The sequence below is a fragment of the Leptonychotes weddellii genome, chromosome 9, assembly GCF_054177405.1.
Source record: "Leptonychotes weddellii isolate Sample4059 chromosome 9, ASM5417740v2, whole genome shotgun sequence".
In the NCBI taxonomy this organism is placed as follows: Eukaryota; Metazoa; Chordata; class Mammalia; order Carnivora; family Phocidae; genus Leptonychotes; species Leptonychotes weddellii.
This window is the reverse complement of record NC_138377.1, coordinates 27,900,037-27,923,270: the sequence shown is the minus strand read 5'-3', so window position 1 is coordinate 27,923,270 and position 23,234 is coordinate 27,900,037. Positions and strand designations below refer to the sequence as shown.

The following is a 23,234-nucleotide window of genomic DNA, read 5'->3' as shown; positions in this document are numbered from 1 at the left end:
CATTTCCCTGACAATTAGTGATATTGAACATCTTTTCATGTGCTTGTTGGCCATCTGTATGTCTTCTTTGGAAAAATGTCTATTCAGATCCTCTGCACATTTTTAAACTGGATTGTTTGGTTTTTGTTATTAAGTTGTTGTTCTTTATATATTTGGTTATTAACCCCTTATTGAATATATAGGTTGCCTTTTCATTTGGTTGATGCTTTCCTTCTCTGTGCAGAAGCTTTTTGGGTTGATGTAGTCCCATTTGTTTTGTTTATTTTTGCTTTTGTTCCTCTTGCCTTTGGAGCCAGATTAAAAAAAAAAAAATTGCTAAGATTGATATCAAGGAGCTTATTGCCTGTGTTTTCTTCTAGGGGTTTTATGGTTTCAGGTCTTACATTCAAGTGTTTAATTCATTTTGAGTTTGGGGCGCCTGAGTGGTTCAGTTGGTTAAGCTTCCAACTCTTAATTTTGGCTTGGGTCATGATCTCAGGGTCCTGAGATTGAGCCCCACATCGGGCTCTGCACTGGGTGTGGAGCCTGCTTAAGATTCTCTCTCCCCCTCTCTCTCTGCCCCTCCTCCTCCTCTCTCTACCTCTCTAAAATAAATAAAAAAATAAAAATAATCCATTTTGAGTTTATTTTGGGGTATGGTGTAAAACAGTGGTCCAGTTTTGTTCTTTTGCATGTGGCTGTCCGGTTTTCCCAACACCATTTATTGAAGAGACTGTCCTTTCCCCATTGTATATTCTTCCCTCCTTTGTCATATATTAATTGACCATATAGGCGTGGGTTTATTTCTGGGCTCTTGATTCTGGTCCATTGGTTTGTGTGTCTGTTTGAATACTAATACTGTACTGTTTTGATTACTATAGCTTTGTAGTATAGTTTGAAATCTGGGAGTGTGATACCTCTACCTTTGTTCTTTCTCAAGATTGCTTTGGCTGTTAGGGGGCTTTGTGGTTCCATACAATTTTAGAATTATTTGTTCTAGTTCTATTAAAAATGCTATTGGAATTTTGATGGGAATTGCACTGAGTCTGTAGATTGTTTTGGGTAGTGTGGACATTTTATTTATCTTTAGATTTTATTTCTTTTTTAAATTTTTTTCTGGATTTTTAAAAATTAATTATTTCTTTCTAGTCTTTGATGTAGTGTTCAATGATTCATTAGTTAAGTAAAACACCCAGTGCTCATCACAATGTGGACATTTTAACAATATTAATTCTTCTAATCCATGAACACAAAAATATCTTTGCATTTATTTGTGCCTTTCTCAATTTCTTTCTTTAATGTCTTATAGTTTTCAACATATAGGTCTTTCACCTCCTTGGTTAAGTTTATTCATAAATATTTATTCTTTTTGATGCAATTGTAAATAGGATTGTTTTCTTGATTTCCCTTTCTGATATTTTATTATTAGTGTATAGAAACACAACAGATTTTTGTATATTAATCTTGTATCCTGCAACTTTACAGACCCATTTATTAGTTCTAACAGCTTTTTTGGTGGAATCTTTAGGGTTCCCTCTGTACAGTATCATGTCATCTGCAAATAGTGAATGTTTTACTTCTTCTTTTCCTATTTAGATGAACTTTATTTCTTTTCCTTGCCTAATTGCTGTGGCTAGGATTTCCAATACTATGTTGAATAAAAGTGGGGAGGGTGAGGCTCCTTGTCTTGTTCCTGATCTTAGAAGTTTTCAGCTTTTCATCATTGAGAATAATATTAGCATTGGGTTTGTCATTTATGGCCTTTATTATGTGGAGGTACATTCACTCTATATCCACTTTGTTGAGAAGTTTTAACCATAAATGGATGTCAAATTTTGCCAAATACTTTTTCTGCATCTGTTGAGATGATCATATCATTTTTATCTTTCATTTTGTTAATGTGATATATCACTTTGATTGATTTGTGGATATTGAACTATCCTTGCATCCTTGGAGTAAATCCCACTTGATCATGGTGTATGATCCTTTAATGTATTGTTGAGTTTGGTTTGCTGATATTTTGTTGAGGAGTTTTATATCTATGTTCTTCAGGGATATTGACCTTTAATTTTCTTTTGTTGTTGTCCTTGTCTGGTTTTGGTATCAGGGTGATGCTGCCTTCTTCTTTATTTTTTAAAAGATTTATATTTATTTATTTGAGAGAGAGAGAAAATGAGTGGGGAGGAGGGGCAGAGGGAGAGGGAGAAGCAGACTCCCCACTGAGCAGGGAGCCTTATGCGGGATGACTTGATCCTAGGACCCTGGGATCATGACTTGAGCAAAAGGCAGACGTTTAACCAACTGAGCCACCCAGGCGCCAGTGATGCTGGCTTCTTAAAATGAGTTTGGGAGTGTTCCCTCCTCTTCAACTTTTTGGAAGAGTTTAAGAAGAAGGGTAGGTATTAAATCTTCTTTGAATGCTTGATAGAATTCACCAGTGAAGCCATCTGGTCCTGGACTTTTGCTTTTTGGGAAGATTTAGCTTCAGTATCCTTACTAGTGATCAGTCTATTCAGATTTTCAATTTCTTCTTGATTCAGCTTTAGAAGATTGTATGTTTTTGGAATTTATCCCTTTCTTCTAGTTTGCCCAATTTGTTGGTATGTAATTATTCATAGTATTCTCTTATAATCCTTTGTATTTCTATGGTATATGTTGTAACTTCTCTTTCACTTTTTATTGTATTTGAGTTCTTTCTTTTTTATTTTCTTGGTGAGTCTAGCTGAAGGTTTGTCAATTTTATTTATCTTTTCAAAGAACCAGCTCTTAGTTTCATTGATCTTTTCTATTGTCTTTTTATTCTCTATTTTATTTATTTCTGCTCTTATCTTCTTCCTTATACTACCCTTGGGTTTCATTTGTTCTTCCTTTTCTAGTTCCTTTAGGTGTAAAGTTAGATTGTTTATTTGAGATTTTTCTTGTTTCTTGAGGTAGGCCTGTATTTCTATGAACTTTCCTCTTAGAACCATTATAGCTACATCCATAGATTTTGCTATGTCATTTTTCTGTTTTAATTTGTCTCTAGGTATTTTTTGATTTCTTCTTTGATTTTTTTTCTGGTAGTTTTTCAGTAGCATGTTGTTTAATTTCCAAGTGTTTGTGGTTTTTCCAGTTTTCTTCTTGTAAGTGATTCTTAGTTTCATAACATTGTGGTCAGAAAAGATGCTTGAAATGATTTTATTTTCTTCAGTTTATTGAGATTTGTTTTGTGGCCTAACATGTGATCTATCATAGGGAATGTTCTGTGGGCACTTGAGAAGAATGTATATTCTGCTGCTTTTGGATGGACTGTTCTATGTATATCTATAAGTCCATATAGTCTAATGTGTCATTTTCTGTCTGGACAATCTATCCATTGATGTAAGTAGGGTGCTAAAGTCCCCTGCTATTATTGTATTGCTGTTGATTTCCTCTTCTATGTCTGTTAATATTTGCTTTATATATTTTGGTGTTCCTATGTTGGGTACATATATATTTATAAATGTATCTTTTTGATGGGTTAACCTCTTTATCATTACATAATGCCTTTCTTTGACTTTTATTACAGTCTTTGTTTTAAAGTCTATTTTGTTATATATAAGTTAGCTACACCAGCTTTGTCTTGGTTTCCATTTGCATGAAATATATTTTTCCATTCCTTCACTTTCAGTCTGTGTGTGTCCTTACTTCTGAAGTGAGTCTCTTCTGTATAGGCAGCATATAGATGGGTCTTGTTGTTGTGTTTTTTTCTTTTTTATCCATTCAGCCACTCTATGTCTTTTGACTGGAGAATTTAGTTCATTGACATTTAAAGTACTTATCGATAGATATGTAATCATTGCCATTTTGTTAATTGTTTTCTGGTTGTTTTTGTAGTTTCTCTGTGCTCCTTTTTCTCTCTTCCCTTGTGGTATAATGTCTTTAGTGTTATGTTTAGAGTCCTTTCTCATTTTATTTTATGTATTACTATAAGTTTTGTTTTGTGGTTACCGCAAGGTTTACATAGAACATACTATGTATATAACAGTCTACTTTAGGTTGATAGCAACTTGAATTTGAATACATTCCAAAAGTCTACATTTTTACTATCACCCCCCAAGGTTTTTATGTGTTTGACATTACACTTAACCTCTTTTTATTTTATATATCTTATAACTAATGTCATTTTAGTTAATTCTACTACTTTTGTCTTTTAACCTTCACACTGGCTTTATAAGTGATTTAATCACTATCTTTATTATATATTTACCTTTTCCAGTGAGATTGTTACTTTTGCATTTTTTTGTTGTTAATTAGTGCCATTTCTTTTTAGTTTAGAAGAAGTCCCTTTAACATTTCTTATAAGGCTGGTTTAGTGGTGATGAATTCTTTTAGCTTTTGCTTATCTGGAAAACTTTCTCTCTTCTTCACTTCTGAATGATAACCTTGCCAGGTAGAATATTTGTGGGTTGGAAGTTGCTGAAAAGTCTGTTCATAGCCTTGTGCAGTTTCCCTTGTATATAACAAGTTGCTTTTCTCTTGATACTTTTAAGATTCTCTCTTTAATTTATGACATTTTAATTATAATGTGCCTCGGTGTGGATCTCTTTGGGTTCATTTCATATGGAACTCTCTGGGCTTCCTGGACCTGGATGTCTGTTTTCTCCCCCCAGGTTGGGGAGTTTTGGCAGATAAGATTTCTGCCCCTTTCTTTTTCTCTTCTTCTGGGACCCTTAAAATGTGAATGTTATTCTGCCTGATGTTGTCCTATAGGTCTCTTAACTTAATCTCCATTTTTACAATTCTTTTATCTTTTAAGATTTTATTTATTTAGGGAGAGAGAAAGAGAGAGAGAGTGGAGGGGTGGAGGGACAGGGAGAGAATCTCAAGCAGACTCCCCACTGAGTGTGGAGCCTGACGCATGGCTCAATGCTGGGTTTGACATGGGGCTCGATCTCACAACCCTGAGACCATGACCTGAGCCAAAATCAAGAGTTGGATGCCCAACCAACTGAGCCAGCCAGCTGCCTCTGAAACTCTTTTTTCTTTTTGCTGCTCTGTCTGGGTGAATTCCAATGCTTTGTCTTCCAGCTCGCTGATCCATTCTTCTGCTTCATCCAGACTACTCTTGAACACCTCTCATGTATTTTTCAGCTCAGTTTTTGTATTCTTTAGCACTGTGACTTCTGTTTGGTACTTTAAAAACATTTCCTATCTCTTTGTTGAAGTTCTCACTGAGTTCCGCCATTCTTCTCCCAAATTCAGTGAGCATCTTTATGATCATTTGAATTCTTCACCAGTTTGATTACTTATCTCTGATCGTTACAGAGGTCTTTTCCCGAGATTTTGTCTTGTTCTTTCTTTTGGAACGTATTTCTGTTTCCTCATTTTGTCTGACTCCCTGCGTTTGTTTCAGTGCATTAGGCAAAACAGCTACCTCTCCCAGTTCTTGAAGCAGTGGCCTTGTATAGATGATGAACCTTATAGTTCAACTTTGCACTAGTTCTTGGTTGTCTCCTGAACTTTTGTGATTGTCCAAACAACCTGATTTATTCTTGATATGCCCCTGTTGTTGAGGGTATGTCAAGACCTGTCAATGTTACAAGGGAAAGAATCTCATTTAGTACCAAGTTTCAGGCCGACTGGAAGCCAGACCCTCAGGCAGCAGCTTTTAAATGCTTTTAAAGAATATGTATATGTATATATAGTCCTGTGGGGCTGCAGTCAAATCCCTGCCAGCCTCCAGGTCGGGGGATCCGGAGGTGTCCCCTGGGTGACAGTTGCAAAACTCGGGGCTCCAGATGAATATATAAACTCCTTTCTGGGAGGTCTTGTCAAGCTGTAGCAAGGCCAAGGGTTGTGCAGGAATGGTGTCTCCCTGCTTATGTTCCCTGGGAGTGCCTCAGTAGCCTCCTGCAATGTGGGAAACCTGAAGCCTGTCCCTCAGGCTGTAGCTCTAGGATAAGTAAATAGGCCTTTTTCACAGGAAGACTGGGTATGTGTTTCAGTCTGCTGTCTGGGCTGTGCCTGCACAAGGTGTTGGCCTGCCGGGAACTGTCTTAGAATTTATAACTTGGTTATAGTCCCTTGGAGCTCAGGAAAGCCAGCCCCCTTGGCCACCAGGGCCAGGCAGACAAGGGGTATCCCCTGTGCGCTTTGTGTGCGCCGACTTTAGCAGGGCAGCTGGAGAGCGCAGGGGTGGGGCCCACTGTCTGGCTTCAGAAACGTAGTAGGACAATGGCACAACTGTGCACGCCTGAGAGCTTCAGCCATGCTGCTGGAGAGTGCCTTGTCTGCCCTGGGCTTGCCAGCCCCAGCTTGGGGGCTGGAGAAAGCCATAACCGCTCAAAGTCACCAGCCCCAGTCAGGGGGTGGGAGAGCGTGTTACCACTTGTGCTGCTGACTTTAGCAAAGGAGCGAGAGAATGCCATGGCCATTTGTGCCTGTCAACCCCAGCTAGGGAGCAGGGTGGCTCTGCAGCCGCCTGTGCCCTCTGGCCTCAGCAGGGCAATGGGACCGTGCTGGGACTGTGCCCTCCTCACCCTTCCCCCCCACCTCCCAGTGGGGCTGGGGAGGGTGTTGTGTCTGAACAGGCCTGCCTGCAGTAGTAGGTGGAGAGCACCCAAATAGCATCTGCTGGTGCTTTGTCTCTAGAGAGAGCCCCAACTGTCTCCTGCTCCTCCAGCAGAAACCCCCAGACCAGCAAATGAATCTCCTTTACATATAGACCGGTGCTTTTTAAGTTGCTTTTGCACTGGATCATTCACTGGGGTGAATAGGACTGCCTGCAAGACCTTTAAAGGGGAATCTCAGTTTCTTATAGCATTTTGGGTGCCTTGGATGTCAGCCCCTTGCTTTTCTAAGACAAGTGTTTTGGGGGGCTCATCTCTCTGGTGTGGATCCCAGGGGCTCTCAGAGAGATGCTGGACTGGTGAGAGGCTTCCTTTTTGTGGGTCACCACATGGCTGGGGTGTGTGTGAGAGGTTTTTGGCAAGACCATATCTCTGCCTCTGCCACCCATTTTGATGTGGTCCTTTTATCCTTTGCTGAAGAGAAGCAGTTCGTCTAGTTTTGAGATCTTTTTCAGGGAGAAATGATCCATATGCAGCTGTAGATCCATATGTGGCACAGGAGGAGGCGAGTTCAGGTTCTTCCTGAGCTGCCATCTTGGACCCCCTCCTCTCTACCTGGTTTTTAACGGCTGCACTGTATTCCACTGTGTGACTGCCCTATGAATCCTGGAAATTTGGGGATTCAATTTCTGGAAGTCCAATATTGGGTCAAAAGGACACGCACTTTTTAATGCATCTGATGCATACCACCAAATTGCCTTCCACAGTCTTGAGTGCAATGTGGTTGATTCATGGCTGTTATCAAATACATTCCCAAGCCATTTGAATTTTTTGTGTCGCTGGATGGTTCTAACAATACTATAGAATATAAAACAGCATTTGGTAATGTTACTTCTATATGACAAAATGAATTCTGTTTCCCATCTTTGATTTCGTGTTCCAGGAACAGTCTTCCTTAATAAAGATTTATCTGGCACTAACACTTTCCTCATTTTTACTTGTTCTAATCACTACTCCCCACATGAATGCACACATACACATGCTTTTTTATTTCCTGAGGTCATTTTTTTTTGCCTATAGGGGCTGGGGGAGCTGTCATTTTTTTTGATGATGCTTTGTTACGAAGTTGGAAGTGCAAAGAAAAAGTTCTGTGGTTTTTTGGCAAAGATGGTGGGCTCCCCTTGTTGGCATTTCTATATTTCTTACCGTTATGTTTTGTAAAACCTAGGGAACTACAACTTATTTCCTAAGTGCCTGGGCCAAGCTAGGAAGCAGGTGTGAATATTCCTTTCTTAGCTCCTCCTCCTCACCCCATAGGGCAGAGCTACCGTTCCTGAAGTTGCCCCTGTGGGCCTGAGACGTGACTTGCTTGCCCTGGAATCCCCCGGGTTTACCAGCTGGCCCCTCCTCTTCCAGGTTCCCCGCAAGTATGGAAGGTATCGATGCTTTGCTGTCCCCAGCAGACTGAACATCGGCAGGCTGGAATGTGCTGAGCATTGTCATAGGGGAAGGGTTCGTCCTATCTTTGATGAGTCTAGGAGCTATGTCTTTTTGTCTTCATGTGGAGCTATCTTACCTAGAGCAGCCATGTGGGTCTCTGCTCACTGCAGAGGCCTCTCTAGGTAAAGTACTAAAACCCTGGCTGCATCCATAAGCTGGAGTGTTCTGCCATAAATGGCTCCTTTGGATGCCCCCAGACAAAGCCAGTTCTGTATGTTTTAGTGGATGGTGGCCTGCTCTGTAGGCTTCCCAAGCCTTCTGTGACGTGCACAATGCCAACTTTTTTTTTTTTTTAAAGCAGTTACACGGTTAAAAAAAATCAAGCCTATCCTTTATGTATAAATGGCATAATGGTAAATAGACCCACTGTTGGTCAAGTTGTTGTTTTTCTTGTTCCTTTTTGGTTAAATACTCAATAAACACATTATTATCATTATAATTTGAACATCTCCTGTGCCCAGAGCATCGTATTCCTTGTTTTACATATGTTTTTCATTGTATTGCTTTTGTTCCAAACAACCAGATATTGCATATGATAATTTATATGAAAATGCCCACTATTTAGCACATAATTGCTATTCAGCAGATGTTAGTTTTCTTCCTCTTTAGGTATCAGTTTGCTCAACGGTAAAATGGGAGAACTAGTTGAGCTCTTTCAGGGGTCAACAAACTGTGACCTGTGAGCCGGCCACCTGGTTTTGTTCTTTAAAATAACAACTTTAGGGGCACCTGGGTGACACAGTCGGTTAAGCTAAGTAAAGTCCGATCTCAGCTCAGGTCTTGATCGCAGGGTCGTGAGTTCAAGCCCCACGCTGGGCTCCATGCTGGGTGTGGAGCCTACCTAAAAAAAGTAAAATAACAGCTTTAGTGATATAATTCGCATTCCATGACATTTATCCTTTCAAGTGTACAATTCAGTGGCTTTTAACATTCACAGAGTTGTGCGCAGCCATCTTCACAATCTTGTGCCAGAACGTTTTCATTGAATCCTGCACTCATTCATTGGCAGTCCTGTGACAGTGAATTTTTAATTTTGTGAATTATGGTAGGGACAGGGCCTGATCCTTCCATGCGTAGGAAGGACTCGTCTAGCAAGTGGTTCATCTACACTCTTGTACATGGTGGGAGCCCCCACTCTCCTCTTTTCAGTGAGAGAACCGGTTACCCCCGGAGTCACTCATCCGATGCAGAGGAGTGCACGACAGTGTGGGTGGATGGAGCCTCCTTTATGCTTGAACACTGTATCCATTAAGCTCTGTGGTGACCCACCTGCCCAGCCACTGCTCTGTCCTGCTCTTCGATGCTGAATGGCCATGGAGCATCCTCTCCCAGACTGGCTGGCATCATTTGCTTTGCAAACTAGGCACACAGCTCAGGCCTGCAGAGGTGATTGTAGGAAGCACTGTTCTGTAATGTGGAGGTGGGAAGGAGGACGAGCTAAAAAGGAACATCCAGACCAGCTTCATAGCTCCAGCCCAGGCACTTAGAAAGAGAACAGCACAGAGGGTGATTGAAACCCCCCACCACTGAACCTCCCTTTCCCCACAGGCAGCAGGAAGGCTGGAGAATCAGGCCTCCATCCCTCTCTCCTTCCCAAGTACACCCCCCTGCAGAAGATCAGCAGCAGACGCTGCCCAGAGCTTGCACTTTTCATTTCCACGACAGACAAACGTAGGCACAGACTTACCTGGGGCCGTGGGGAGCTCAGACGCCTAGCTGGGAACACCCAGACCCCGTACGCTTGCCCAGGATCACATAACTTGCAAGTAGAGAGTCAGGATCCAGACCCAAGCAGCCTGGCTCCAGCGGTCTTGGTCTTAACCACTACTCTCTACTGCCTCTCTAAAGGACATTGCCATCTTTTAAAGTGATGTTGCCAAACTCCAGCACACCTAGGAGGGTGACTCACCTGAGTAAGATGGGGAAATTATATCACATGAGGAATACTCAAAGGAGCCAGATATGTTTGATTTGCAGGTGAGACGAACCAACAGGTGGGGGTGGGGCCGGAGGGAGAGATGACCAAAGGGATACAGGGAACCATCTTCAAACCTTTGTGGATGACAATAGCTTTTTACTGAGTAGTCCCAGGGAGCTGACCCAGGATCACTGAGTAAACTCTATAGTGACTCAGATTCTGACTCAGAACAGGGAGAACTTTTTACAAGTAGAGCAATCCACAGATGGAATGTCTGACTCAGAGAGACCTTACCTTCCCATCCTGGGAACTGAACTGGCATCTAGCAGGGGTGCTGCTGGGGAGGGGAGGGAGCACAACTGCCCTGGGAAGGAGGTTCACTCGATGGCCTCTGGGAGGTGACCTCCACACTTGTTTTGGATTTTACGAGACAGTAGCTAACGTTCAGTCGGGTGGGGAGGCACAAGCTGGCATGCAGCAAACACTTAGGAACCTTCCAGGCTGAGCCATTAATACACACGCACTTAGGGCTATTGCCACTCTGCTGTGGTTGCACACGAGGTGCCAGGAGGTGACCGTGCGGGTCAGTCAGCTAAGCTCTTCTGCAAAATTAAAGGGGTAGGATTTTTTTCCCCCCATCAAAGTAGGGAAAGGCGATAAATAAGAACACAAGAGGGAGGTATGAAGACAGAAAAGTTTCATTAAAAGTGAAGTCAGATGGGGAAACAAGAAAGAGCACCCACTCCTGCAGGCCACCCCTGTCCCTCCTTTGGCCCACCGCTGGCCAGATTTGCACAGTTCTGCTCTGAATACAGCTCCTACACATGAGCAGCTTTATTACTGGATACTTTTTTTTTTTTAAACAAAAAAGCATATTTGATTCAACTATACTAAAATGAAAAATTTAAAAAAGAAAAAAAACATATTTGAACCCCACCCCCACCCCCGCCACATGGAAATAAAAGCGAGTAAACAAGAGGTGCTGTATTTGCTACTTACAAAGCCTGGGCCATTCTAGGCACCAGACAGAAGGAATGGAGTTAAGGAAAGTCCTCTGGGTCCCTGAGGTTCTAACACTCAGGTTTTTAAAGCATCCCTTATGTGTGTGTTGAGGGGATGATGTTTAAACTTTTTGAAAAAAATACAAAAAATGTTCATCAGATACTGGGAAGAGTGGTCTTAACTGATCATTCGGTACCAGTTTGTAGATTTCCACCTTACTCCTAAGCAGCAGACGTTCAATTTAGAGCAGGGCTGTAGAATCACGGAACTTTTGGGTAAAAGGAGACCTCAGAGGTATCTAGTTCATCTTCCCCTTCCTCTCCCTACCCTGTCTCAATCCGGGGCTCAGGACCCAGTCATCTACCTTCTGCCCGATTGCCACCAGGGACAGGAAGCTTATCACCACCAAAGACAACATACGTAATTCATTTCGGGACAATTTATTAGGAAAGTCCTTCTTTGCATTGACTGGAGAGCTGTAATTGGCAACAGATAACCCCCGTCCTAGCTATAGGACTTACTGAATCCACAGAAATCTCACGTTCCACAGCAAAGTCTGAAGACAGACATCATTATGTCCTTACGAAATTCTCTCTTTTAGCCAACAAATACTCCTTTTTGCCCTGGCAAAAGTCCTTACTTCTATCAGTCATTCCCCTAGCATACGGATTTATGTCTCTTTTTCCTCTGATTTCAGTTTGCCAAGGCCCCTCTTACAGAGTGTCCTTCCCGAAACTGGGATGTAGTCTTCCCTAAACAGCCTAGGGAAGAATGACTCTGTCTCTCTTTCTAAATACACCACTTCTAACAAATATCATGCCGGCAGCTCCGTTACACCATCAACACATAAAAACATAGTCAACCAAGACTCCCATATTTAGGAGGATTTGAAATTGTGAGATTATCTTCCTTCCCTGCAAATTCTCCATTAAACTCTAGAGGATGAGGTAAATATTCTAAAAGGAAAGCCCCTCATTCCCCGACATATAGGCTTCCCTAACCTGGCAGAAGGCAAGAGACAGTGTCTACAGCCAACAAAAAAGAGCAGCACTTTGAAGCTCTGACCTCCATCTTCCCTGCAAAGGGAAGGGGAAAAGGACAAATCAGCTTGTGCTGAGTGCATCCTCTACACCCCACACCATTTTAGATGCTTTATATATCTTGTCTCATTTTGTCTTTTCAATAACCTTCAATGTGGGCGCCATTAGCTCAGTATCCTAGACAGGTTCAGAGAGGTTAAGTGACTTTGCCAAAGTCACACAGCTTGTGGCAGAGATTGGTATTTAAACCCCCATCACTTTGACTCCAAAGCCATGTTTTTCCTTCTGCATCTTGTTGCTTCTGAGCCAAACCTGACTAAAGATGAGGGGGACACTTGTGGGATAAGCTTTTCCAAACCGAGGGAAAAACAGCTCATGCTAGCCAGACCAAAAGAATTACACCATCCCTTCCCTCTTCCCCCTTTCTTCTCACTGCCATCGAACTCTCTTCCATGTGTGAAATCACCCAGAAGATTTAATGCTGCAATCACTAGACCCATGAATTAGAAGACCACATGCCATCAGAACAACTGGAACGTTAAAAACTTGGGAGTGAAGTATGGTCATAAGGCTCCTTGTTCCCAAATTCCCACCTAGAAAAGTACTTGTTTCTCGAGGGTTTCATGATAAATGCCAGAAAGGGCGGGGTGGGGGAAGTTTCCCTTAAAGCAGTAGCTCCTGAACTGTGGTTCCTGCGCCCTCAGCAGCACCTGGCAACTCGTTAGAAATGCAGATTCTCCAACTGATCCCAGACCCAAGGAATCCAGAAACTGTGTGGGTGGGGCCCAGCCATGGTGTCCTAAGGCCTCCAGGTGCATCTAATGCACACCTGGGAAAGCATGTTCTCCGGCAGCTTCTGACAGAGAGAGCTGTTCTAGGGGAACAAGCAGTCGTCTCAGACGGCCCAGGGCCTCATCATCCTTTCAGCTTAGGGCCTGTGGCACCCACGGAGAAACACAGTTTCTCCGAGCTCCTGTAGGGAATGCGGACAAAAGGAAAGCAAGCGGGGCCGCTGGAAATACCGCCCTGAAACAAAGTTATCAGTTGGACCAATAGCAAGATGCTGAACTTTCACTGTGCATTAACTTAAGCCAGTGTTACCTGCTAACTGATCTGGGGCAATTGGCAGATAAGAAAGAAAGAAAAAAAAAGGTCTCTTACTCCCGCTGCCAGAAGAGAGTCAGACAAATATCCACATGCCTCCTGCTTCATAGTTTCCCTGTTTCCCACTGGGAAGTGTGCGTGTACATGATAGTAGTTGTCTCATGACAGGTTTGGGGGTTGCTACTAAGAATGCTGGATCAAGCCCATCCCTTTGCGTATGACTCACATTTTCTATTTTACAAAAGAGGCACAAAGAAAAGAGAGGGGAGGGAGATGAAGCCATGGGGTGAGAAGGTGCTGTGCCTTGGAGGGGATCCCAGTTGTCAGTGAAGGTCCAAGGCAACTCAAGATGGATTTCGAAACAGAGAAAGAGCTTGAGAAAGTGTTACAAAAAGGCGGTGGGGGTTTGCCAGAGGGAAAATTATTTCAGGAAGATTGAGCTAAAATGAGAACCTGATCCGGGGCTCTAAGCAGGTCGGACTGGGAAAAGCAAGGAAATGCAGCAAGGCCTTGCACCTCATTACATTGCCTTTTTCTAAAAGCATGTTTCATAGAACACTAGTACCACAAAATGTTCCCCAACAAAATTAAGGGAGGGTCCCCCAGTTAAGTTAAGTTTAGGAGTTGCTGCAAACGGTATCTTACCCTTCGAGCTAAATCATGATCTGACTTAAGACTCTGAGAAGTTGTGCAGTCAAGATATATTTTTATTTTCTTTAACCCAGTGTTTCCAAAGTTATTTGGCTAGAGAACCCCTTCATTCCCAATAATTCCTAGTCCCACTTCCTAGAACACCAGCTGTATTCACAACCACATCAGCGTGGCAGGAGTTAGAAGCAGGCAAGACTGGCCTAGGGTATCTGGGGGCCCTTGACAGCAAGGAGAGCAAAAGTCCAACAACAGAGAAGCTACTCTGGGACGCGAGGTCCCACCCCGTCAGAGAAGCCCCCCAAGAACAGCCAGAGGAAAGCAGGTCAGCCAGGGACCACGGTGGAGGCCCCCCATACCGTCACCTGAACCACGCCAGAAACAGCCTCTCACTCTAGCTGGCGCAAAAGACTTTTCCAGCCGCCTCCTTGATTCGAATATTTATCCCATCTCCCATCTCCCATCTCCCATCTCCCCCACCCCCACCACCTCCCCCAAAAAAGTTCCATATGCCAGAGAATTACAAGGCGCAAAGAGACCCTGTCAGTTCCCTCAGAAGCCAGCACCAGGAGCCATGCCTTTCTCCTTCTCCCTTCTAGGTCTAGGGGACTTCCAGCTGTGATCATGTGATCGGAGAGAGCTGTTCTAGGGAAACTGTGATCATGTCACCTCTCTGTCTCTAGACCTGCTTCCTCCTTTGTAAAATGTTTGGGTTAGACTGGTGATCATTAAGGGTTTTTTGTTGTTGTTGTTGTTTCCCAGCTCCGTCAATTCTGAAATTTTATGGTAGTTTGGAGGGATACAAATTTTTTTTTTTTAAGATTTTTTATTTTATTTATTTATTTGAGAGAGAGGGAGAACAAGCAGGGGGCAGGGCAGAGGGAGAGGGAAAAGCAGACTCTGCACTGAACAAGGAGCCCGATGCAGGGCTGGATCCCAGGACCCTGGGACCATGACCTGAGCCCAAGGCAGATGCTTCACCGACTGAGCCAGCCAGGCATCCCAGGGATCCAAATTCTTATGAATTCGGTCAGGACCCAGCTGTGACGTTTGAACACATAACCTCTGCTTCACGTGCCTCTCCTGTAAAGGACTTGCACACAGCGTGACTCGGAAGGCCCGGTGAGATCATCGGCGGTGAGTGAAAAGCCGCTGTGAAGTAGAAGAGGTATTTTTTCCATTTGGGGCATTGAAGCAGTGGGGGGCAATTGTCTATATGCATAGTCTGGGAGTCTCCTTTGTTTTTCTCACTGCTGTCCTTGCCTTCAGTCCCCGATCTGCTTTATCCTGGAAGCTGGTGTTTGCTCTGCTTCTCTGTACTCATCAGTTACTTCACTGCATTTATTGAGAGTGCTAGCCTCCCACGTTCTTCCAGATGTCCAGGAGTTGGGCTAATGTTGAACAGGCTTAAAATAATTTCACATTTGTCTTAATTTGGACAGAGGTTGACCTGAAATATACCATTGGGCTGTTTATGCAAAAGGCTTCTTGCCAAAAATATTTAAGTATATGAGTCAGAGATGAAATTTGCTCACCTAAAAACACACTGTTTTAAAGTACCTTTAGTGATTTTCTGCCTCCCTGATCTATCCTCTGATGCAAGTAGGATGTTAAAGTCCCCTGCTATTATTATCATCAATTTCTCTCTTTATGTCCATTAATATTTGCTTTATGTATTTAGGTTCTCCAATGTTGGGTGCATAGATATTTGCAATTGCTATATCCTCTTGTTGGGTTGATCCCTTTATCGTTGTGTAATGCCTTTCTTTGTCTCTTGTTATAGTCTTTGTTTTAAAGGCTATTTTGTCTGATATTAGTGTTGCTACCCTGGCTTCTTTTTTCACTTTCAATTGCATGGTAAATATTTTTCCATCCCCTCACTTTCAGTCTATTTGTATCTTTAAGTCTGAGATAAGTCTCTTTTAGGCAGCACTTGATGGATTTTGTTTTTTTAATCCATTCTGCCACCCTCTGTCTTTTGATTGGAGCATTTAGGCCATTTACATTTAAAATAATTATTGATAGGTATGGATTTATTGACATTTTGTTAATTGTTTTCTGATTGTTTTGTTCTCTGTTCCTTTCTCCCTTTGTTCTCTTTCTTTGTGATTGATGAGTTTCTGTAGTGTTATGTTTGGCTTTTTTCCTTTCTTTTTGTGTATCAATTATAGGTTTTGGATTTATGGTTACTGAGAGGTTCACATACAACATTCTTGATGTATAAAAGCCTATATTAAGTATGCCAGTCCTAGTCAACAGTACAGTTAAGCCGTGAGTAATTTCACTTAGGTGGATGTACAAACACTTTTTGTCTCTGAAGGAAGACCCATCAATTGACATTTCAGTTTTCCCAGGATGCTCCAGAGAGGAATAGGAGCAAATTCCATGGTTTGTATCTATACCTGTGGGCCTGGAACAACCCTGAGCTTTGAGAGCCGCATAGTGAGATGCTGGAAATGGCTCATTACCTTTTCAATTCCTTGTGGCCCATGATTTTCCCATAAATTAAATATGAAAGTTGATTAATTTGAGGCTGGGGTGGGGGGAGGTAGAACAAAGGGGATTACTTATTAATTTAAAACATTAAATAAGTTTTCAAGGGAGGAAGCCAAACTAGGTAGAATTTACATGTTGATTGTGTATATATAAACCAACAATTCTATAGAATTTACAGCCTGACTGCTTTTCTGCAAGAAGCCTTACTTCTCACCTCTGAGAGTAATTAAACTGTTTCTGTATGAAAACAAAATTTCCTTCTCCTGCTAATGTTTTCAAACTTTTTGCTGAATTTAGACTACCCCTTCCCCTGGGACTGGTCAGAATAGGATGTTCTTTGGTTTCCATCAGAGAATCTGGCTGTGCCCATCGGAGAATCTGGCTGTGCCCTTTTTGAGTGTACAGATAGTTTGCTCAAAAATAACACGATGGTAATAAAAATAAATAGCTAAGCTTAACCAGGCACTTACCATGCGAGCTCAGTGCTTTATTTACATTATCTAATTTAATCCTCTCAACAACAGAGTGAGGTAAGTATAATTATCTCCAGTTATTTTTTAAAATATTTTATTTATTTGTTTTTAAAGAGATACAGAGAGCACGAGCGGGGGGAGGGGCAGAGGGAGAGGGAGAGAGAGAATCTCAAGCAGACTCTGCACTGAGTGCAGAACCCGACATGGGGCTCGATCTCATGACCCTGAGATCATGACCCTGAGATCATGCCCTGAGCTGAAACCAAGAGTTGGATGCTTAACCGTTGAGCCAGCCAGGCACCCCATAATTATCTCCAGTTTTTAAGTAGACAGGGACAGTCTGAGGCTTGGTTTGATTAAGGACCTTTCCAAGGCTGCAGAGGGTTGGAAAGATAAGTGGTTAACTTAACTTCAGTGGTGGAGCTAGTTAGTTAAGTGGGTTGCCTTCTGACTCCATGACCCTTGCTTTCTGTCTCCATGTAACTTCTTTTACTTCTAGAAGACATCTTGAAAACTCCCCAAGACAACTTACAAACAACCTCTTGATTGAGAATCATGGGTGAACAACACGGGGCTCCTCTGGCAAAGGGAAGTGACCTTTCGGGTCACCTCCTGAGTTCTTCCCAGCCTGAGGATTTTGTAATCTGGAGTCTATTCCTTGGAGCCTGGTCCAAGGAAAATGCTGAGAGCCATGGGGAAAAAGGGGCTGTGTTTGGGCCTGTGGGCCTGGCTGGGGGCTGGGAGGCAGCGTCCACATGCCTGTAGGGATACAATGGGAACACTCAGTGAGCTTGTGGCCCTGGGGACCTGCTTAGCCCAGAGGTCAGATTATATCCCCTGAAACAAAGCGTTGGGTTTAGCCTCCTACTCATGCATTTAGTTCACCCCTCAGTAGCTTTGGCTGGGACTCTGCACGCCTGGGAGGAGAGGGCTTTTGTCCAGCCATTCTCTGCAGCCTGAGTGACCGTAGCACCCAGCCCCAGCAGGCAGCATTGGGCCAGAGGCACTGCTTCCAGTGTTGGACTTGGCGGGGGGCAGCGGGGTAGAGTCTTCATGGAGAGGGAAGCTGGCCTTGGCCATGGGAGCCAAGGGGCCTGGGAGTGAGTCAGTGAGGCAGCCCAGCCCCGAGGACTGGTTTCCCCACAGGTGATTATTGGCCAGGGAGGCGAAAGGAGCCAGCCAGTCCCCATTAAAATGCTGCCGCTGGTGAGAAATCATCTAGGAACTATCCCCTGCAGGGCTGACAGAATCTGAAGGGGGAAACTCCCAAGTTTCCAGCAGCGTTTCCCACCCAAGCCTCTGGAGGTTACTAGGGGAGCTCTGGCCTGGGAGGGGGCCGGCTTGCCAGGTGTCTGTGACACAGCTGAGAGCAGTCATCGCCAGGGCCACTCGCACCCAGCCATCTCCCATGCCAGGCGCTGGACTCACACTGTCTGTTTTCCTCGCCAGGGCCCTCCAGGTTGGGCGCTGTTCTCCCCATTTCATAGTTGGGGCTCAAAGAGCTAAGTAACGTGCCTGATTTGTAACTGGCTGGATCCAGATTCAAACCCAGGTCTGTCTGGGTTTCTTCCATTCCGTTATTAGGCTTTCTCAGAAGGTAGCGCCGACTCAACCCAAGACACTGATCGTGGGTGGGCACCTGCGGCAGCAACGGTGGGCATCGGGTTTATCGATGTCTCCACGGGGTGAAGTGGGCCTGGAATATGGTGCTGCAGTAAAGGCGTTGACTGTAGTTTCTTTACCCAGGACAGTGGAGGTAAAGGCCTCATTTATACCCAGTCACCATACTGGTAGGAACACGATGCCCTCCACTTTGTTCTTATCCTGACTTCTGTGGGTAGGTCTGTAGTAAAACAACTAGTCTGGGGGAAGACTACAGCTTTTAGTACCCACGCAAGAGCAGAAGCCATTCTGGAGCTTTTCCGCCTTTCCGATCATTTCTGGATTTCACCCAGGCCATCAGATCTCTGTTGCCTGTATACCCCTATGTACTTCACCGGTCAGTTTGCATGCTGTTACTGTCCATCCTTGATTCCAATATGTCCTTGATCCCAAGAGGCACTTTTTCCCCCACATGTTAATATCTTTGCAGTTGGCACCCATCCCGTCCTTGAGGTCCACGTTTAATGTGGCGGGGCTGTTTAAATTGATGCTACATTTTTAGAATTGATGGGGACCAAGAATTGAGGAAATATGATAATTAAGCACTTATTCAACTCATCAGATGCCTACAGTAAATGCCAGGCATTCTGCTGGATGCTTAGAAGATAGAAAATAACCAGGATGCAGTCCCTTGCCTTAGGAAGGTCACAGTCTTGATGGGGAGATAAGGACTCTGAATTTAGAGAGCCAGGGTGTATGGAGGGGAGGCTGGGACTGCTTTGCAGAGAAAGTGTATCATGAAATGGGTGGGAATACAAAGGGATTAGAGGAGGGTTGGGGATGATTTGGGGAATGGTATCCCAGACCACTGAATAGTAGGAGCAAACAAATGTTCAGAATCATGAAATCCTAGGATGTGTTTGCAGGCTTCAAAGGGTTCACTGTGGTTCCACTGGAGGGTGTATGTGGAGACATGGGTGTAAAATGAGGCTTCGGGGATAGGCAGGGGGCAGATCGCCGGGGACCTTGAGCTCCACATTAATGAGCTTAATCTCTATCCTGAATCCAGTGGCAAATCATGGAGTGGTTTTCAGCACTGATTTGTGTTTAGGAACTCCATGTTGGGAAATGGATGGGAAAGAGAGTGGTGGGATGGGGTGGAGTGAGAGGAAGTGAACAGAGTGATAGCTGTTGGAAGAGAAAGAAGAGTTACCCCAAATGAAGCAAAAGCCTCATTTGTATTTACTGTTCCCAGATAGGGTGGACCGAATTATGGAGGCTTGAGGATGATCACACAGAGGAGCAGCAGGGCATCTAGAACTAGAAGCTGTAGGGTCAAGGGACTTTGTTCTTACCTTAACACTGTCATCTAGTGGGCAACCGCTAGTATGTGCCCTGGTCTCAGGAGAGCCACCCGATCAATAGGCAGGCTGATTATATGACCAGATGCTGGGAGAAGCTAGAAAAAGAAGAGCCCACTACTGGTCGCCGCTTGTTAAGGAAGGGTCATTACAGCTGGCCATGGTGACATTCCAACATGTACTTGCCAAATTAGTTCACCAATCAGAATTTTTTACAGTTGTTGGGAGAGTATGCCAGCGTTTGGGAGCGGGGAGAATGAAGAGGATATCACTTAATACCTTATATGTCGGTGGGATTTGAGATGTTCAGCATTACACGTCATAAGGAGGACGTAGGTAGGTTGCTGTGTTTGTGCCTGGGAGTCGCACAGAAGACGCATGATCCATGCTGTCAACTGACTGACCCACCTGCAGGAGACCGTGGGGACAGGTGCTGGGGGAGAGGTGGAAGGAGCTCCTCCACCACGGTGGCAACGTTTTGCAAGGGGTGGGAGCTGACTGTTGATACGGTGCCCCACGACTTACGGTTCTCTTCCCCTCCCCCGCTTCCCTGAACAGGTTCAGTGCCATACTTACACAGGGTACTGCTGGTGTGTCACCCCAGATGGGAAGCCCATCAGTGGCTCTTCCGTGCAGAATAAAACTCCTGTATGTTCAGGTACCGTGGGGAGGGGCGGGAAGAAAGAAGAGAGCTGGAGAGAGACCCCTAGCTGGTCTCTTGCCTCTTGTGGGGGAACCTTGGAGAAATGGTTGAAAGATGGGGGGTGGTTAGGAGCCCTCTTCCAGGTCGAGAGGATTCCACGCTGACACACTTACTCTGTAGGTAGCTGGGCGATCGGGCCAGTATATGCCTGTGTGTATATATTCCTTTATTTTGAGTTAGGTTTCTGGTTCAACGCTCTCTTCCCAAGCCTCAGCTGTAATCCCCAGAGAACGGCATGTAAGTTTTTAGCCGGGGTGCTCTGGTTGCCAGTGGCCTTGGGAGCACATCATTGAGATGGATCTTAAAACCGCTCTTAAAACTGAATGGGTTTTAAGGCTGGATGATCAACTAGTGATGTCTGTCATGGCTACACGAGGAGAGAGTGGTGGCCTGCGTGCCATGTATTTGCTCCTCCTCCCCTGAACAATGTAATGTAGACGAATGGAAAACGTTCATCACGGTGGCCCTCAAATCTGGCTGTTAGCAGCAGAGCCTGGGGAAATAAAAAGAGCCCAGTTGTCGAGGCTCTGCCTTGTTTAGTTTGATCCAGTAGGTATGGAGGGAGACCTGGAGGCCACCTGTTTGTGAAGCTTCTCAGGTGTTTTGTTTTGTTTCTTAAAAGATTTTATTTATTTTTCAACAGAGAGAGAGAGACAGCGAGAGAGGGAACACAAGCAGGGGGAGCGGGAGAGGGAGAAGCAGGCTTCCCGCTGAGCAGGGAGCCCGAAGTGGGACTCGATCCCAGGACCCTGGGATCATGACCTGAGCTAAAGGCAGACGCTTAACCACTCAGCCGCCCAGGCGCCCTCTCAGGTGGTTTTGATGACCACATGAGGGAGGGAATCATTGCTTCATAGTGACCCACTACACTAGTCCATAGAGAAATTAAATCCTTGCCAACTCTATGAGCATAGAGAATTTTTGCTCTTAGGTCAACCTCACGGGATCATGGATTTTGGATTTACACAAACCCCACACTTTCTAGCATCCATTCAGATGGTAGGGGACTTGAGAGTCACTCCCTTAATTCACCGTGTGGCTTAGCCCTCATTCAAAAAAGCCCATCCAGCCACCAGCTGCTTCATATTTCTTCGTATCTGTGTGTATGAAGTTTTATTTATTTACTTATCTTGAATATTTAAGTCCAAGCAAAGTATAAAGCATTATTCTAAAGCCTATGAGAAATTCCAAGGGCTAGCAGTCCTGCTATCCTAACATTTTTATTTTTTCACAAGATTTATTCATTTTTCTACTGGCCTTGCTATATAGAGGGAATGGTAAGAAAGGGCAGTAAGTATCTACATTAGGAAACCAAGATTTGCAGGCCAAAATGGAAAGTTTACTTTATTTGTGGTTTACATGGAAACTGGAAACCTTAATTGGGGTTGGTGTGGAGAGGGGCAGGAATGAGCCCTCCTTGCAAATGACCTGGAAAGTTTCATTTAAAGCAAACAAATGCACTAGAAACAAGCCATGCAGGGTAATATAATTGAATTCTCACAAAACTAATATATGGAGAAGGAGTATGCTATGGAATGAGAAAATAGGGATTCTTTTTTTTTTTTTCTCTTGGTGGCGGGACCTCCACAGATGTCCTTACGTGCGTGTGCTGGCTCTGCCCTGCATGTGTGGGCTTCATGGAGAAGACAGGTGCCATGGGGTCGGGACCGCAGGATGGGTGCACATGGCATCCTAACATGCACAGGGCAAAGTGTTTGGCCAAACACACACACTACCCCCTCCTTGAAGAACAGGCTGCATCTAGAAAATTGTTTCCATGCCTCAGACTATTTTGGCCCATTCAGTACAATTGGACCAACAATTTTCTACTTAATGCAGATGGAAAATCACCGATTTCCTGCCCTAACCAGCAAGGGATGTCAGTCATCGTATTTGCAGTAAGAGGGGCTTCTTTTCAGTTGGCCCTACTGAGTGGACATGGCTCAGAACATGGAGGTGGTAGGAAGTGGGGGAGATGGGCAGTGGAGGTGAGGGGAAGTTTCTGGAATGTTCACCAAGGGAGTTCTGTGGAGGTGAAGTTTTGTAAAAATCTGGTCAGGATTATTGCCTGGAAATCATAGTTCATCTCACTGGGACTGTGATATCAGTGACATTGATGTTAAGCAAATGCCATAGGACGTGTCTGTGTGTACTTTGTATATAATGTCCCCAGACGTGTATACAATGTATGTATATACATAACCACATGCTCACAGCATCAGGCTTTGCCAGCTCTTTGAAAGAAACCAACCACGATACATTCTGAATGTCTGTGTTTTTGTTTCCCTTTTACCCAAGGTTCAGTCACCGACAAGCCCTTGAGCCAGGGTAACTCAGGAAGGAAAGGTGAGTAGAGTTTTATGCTCTATCCAAATGTTTGCTTCTAAAGCCAGTCCAAGAAGAGTTCTAGACCAGATGGAAGGAGCCTGGGTGTAAGCTAAAAGTCCCCCACAGAAAATCTCCATTCTTATCCTGGGTTTCCTCCTAGAAGCAGCGGAAGAGGTAAGTAAGGCTCATACGGTGGTGGGGACCGCGTGCCCAGAATTTCTGAGGGAGGTGAGTGAGCGCAGGATACAGAGCTGGCAGGGACCCTGAGAACCTTGGCTCCTGGGCAGTTCAGTCAGTCAACTACCAGGTAGCCAGCATGCAACCAAAAAGGACGATGAAGGTAGGCATGTCCAGGTCTGCCCCGACCCTCTTGTTTTGGAAACCAGTTTGAACATCTGTTCCCCACTTGCTGATTCTCCTTAATAATTGTTCCAGCCCGTCCAGATTTTCTTCACGAAGACGAGCCCAGCTTCACAGGCTTGCGACCTGTGCTGCTATTGTCTTGGGATTCTTAATCATTCTGTCTTTAAACTTGTGTTTTGCTAAGTCA

The 23,234-nt window shown here is 44.2% G+C and overlaps 1 protein-coding gene across 5 annotated transcripts in view; it reads left to right on the top strand.

Moving 5' to 3' along the window:
• Positions 1–23,234, top strand: part of SMOC1 (SPARC related modular calcium binding 1) — a 211,491-nt gene that overhangs the window by 135,413 nt on the left and 52,844 nt on the right. For all 5 annotated transcript variants that reach the window (XM_081830334.1, XM_081830333.1, XM_081830330.1 and 2 more), the window contains 2 exons: positions 20,212–20,311; positions 22,655–22,702. In XM_081830334.1, coding sequence (XP_081686460.1) covers positions 20,212–20,311; positions 22,655–22,702 — 148 coding nt within the window. The remainder of the gene's footprint in view (positions 1–20,211; positions 20,312–22,654; positions 22,703–23,234) is intronic.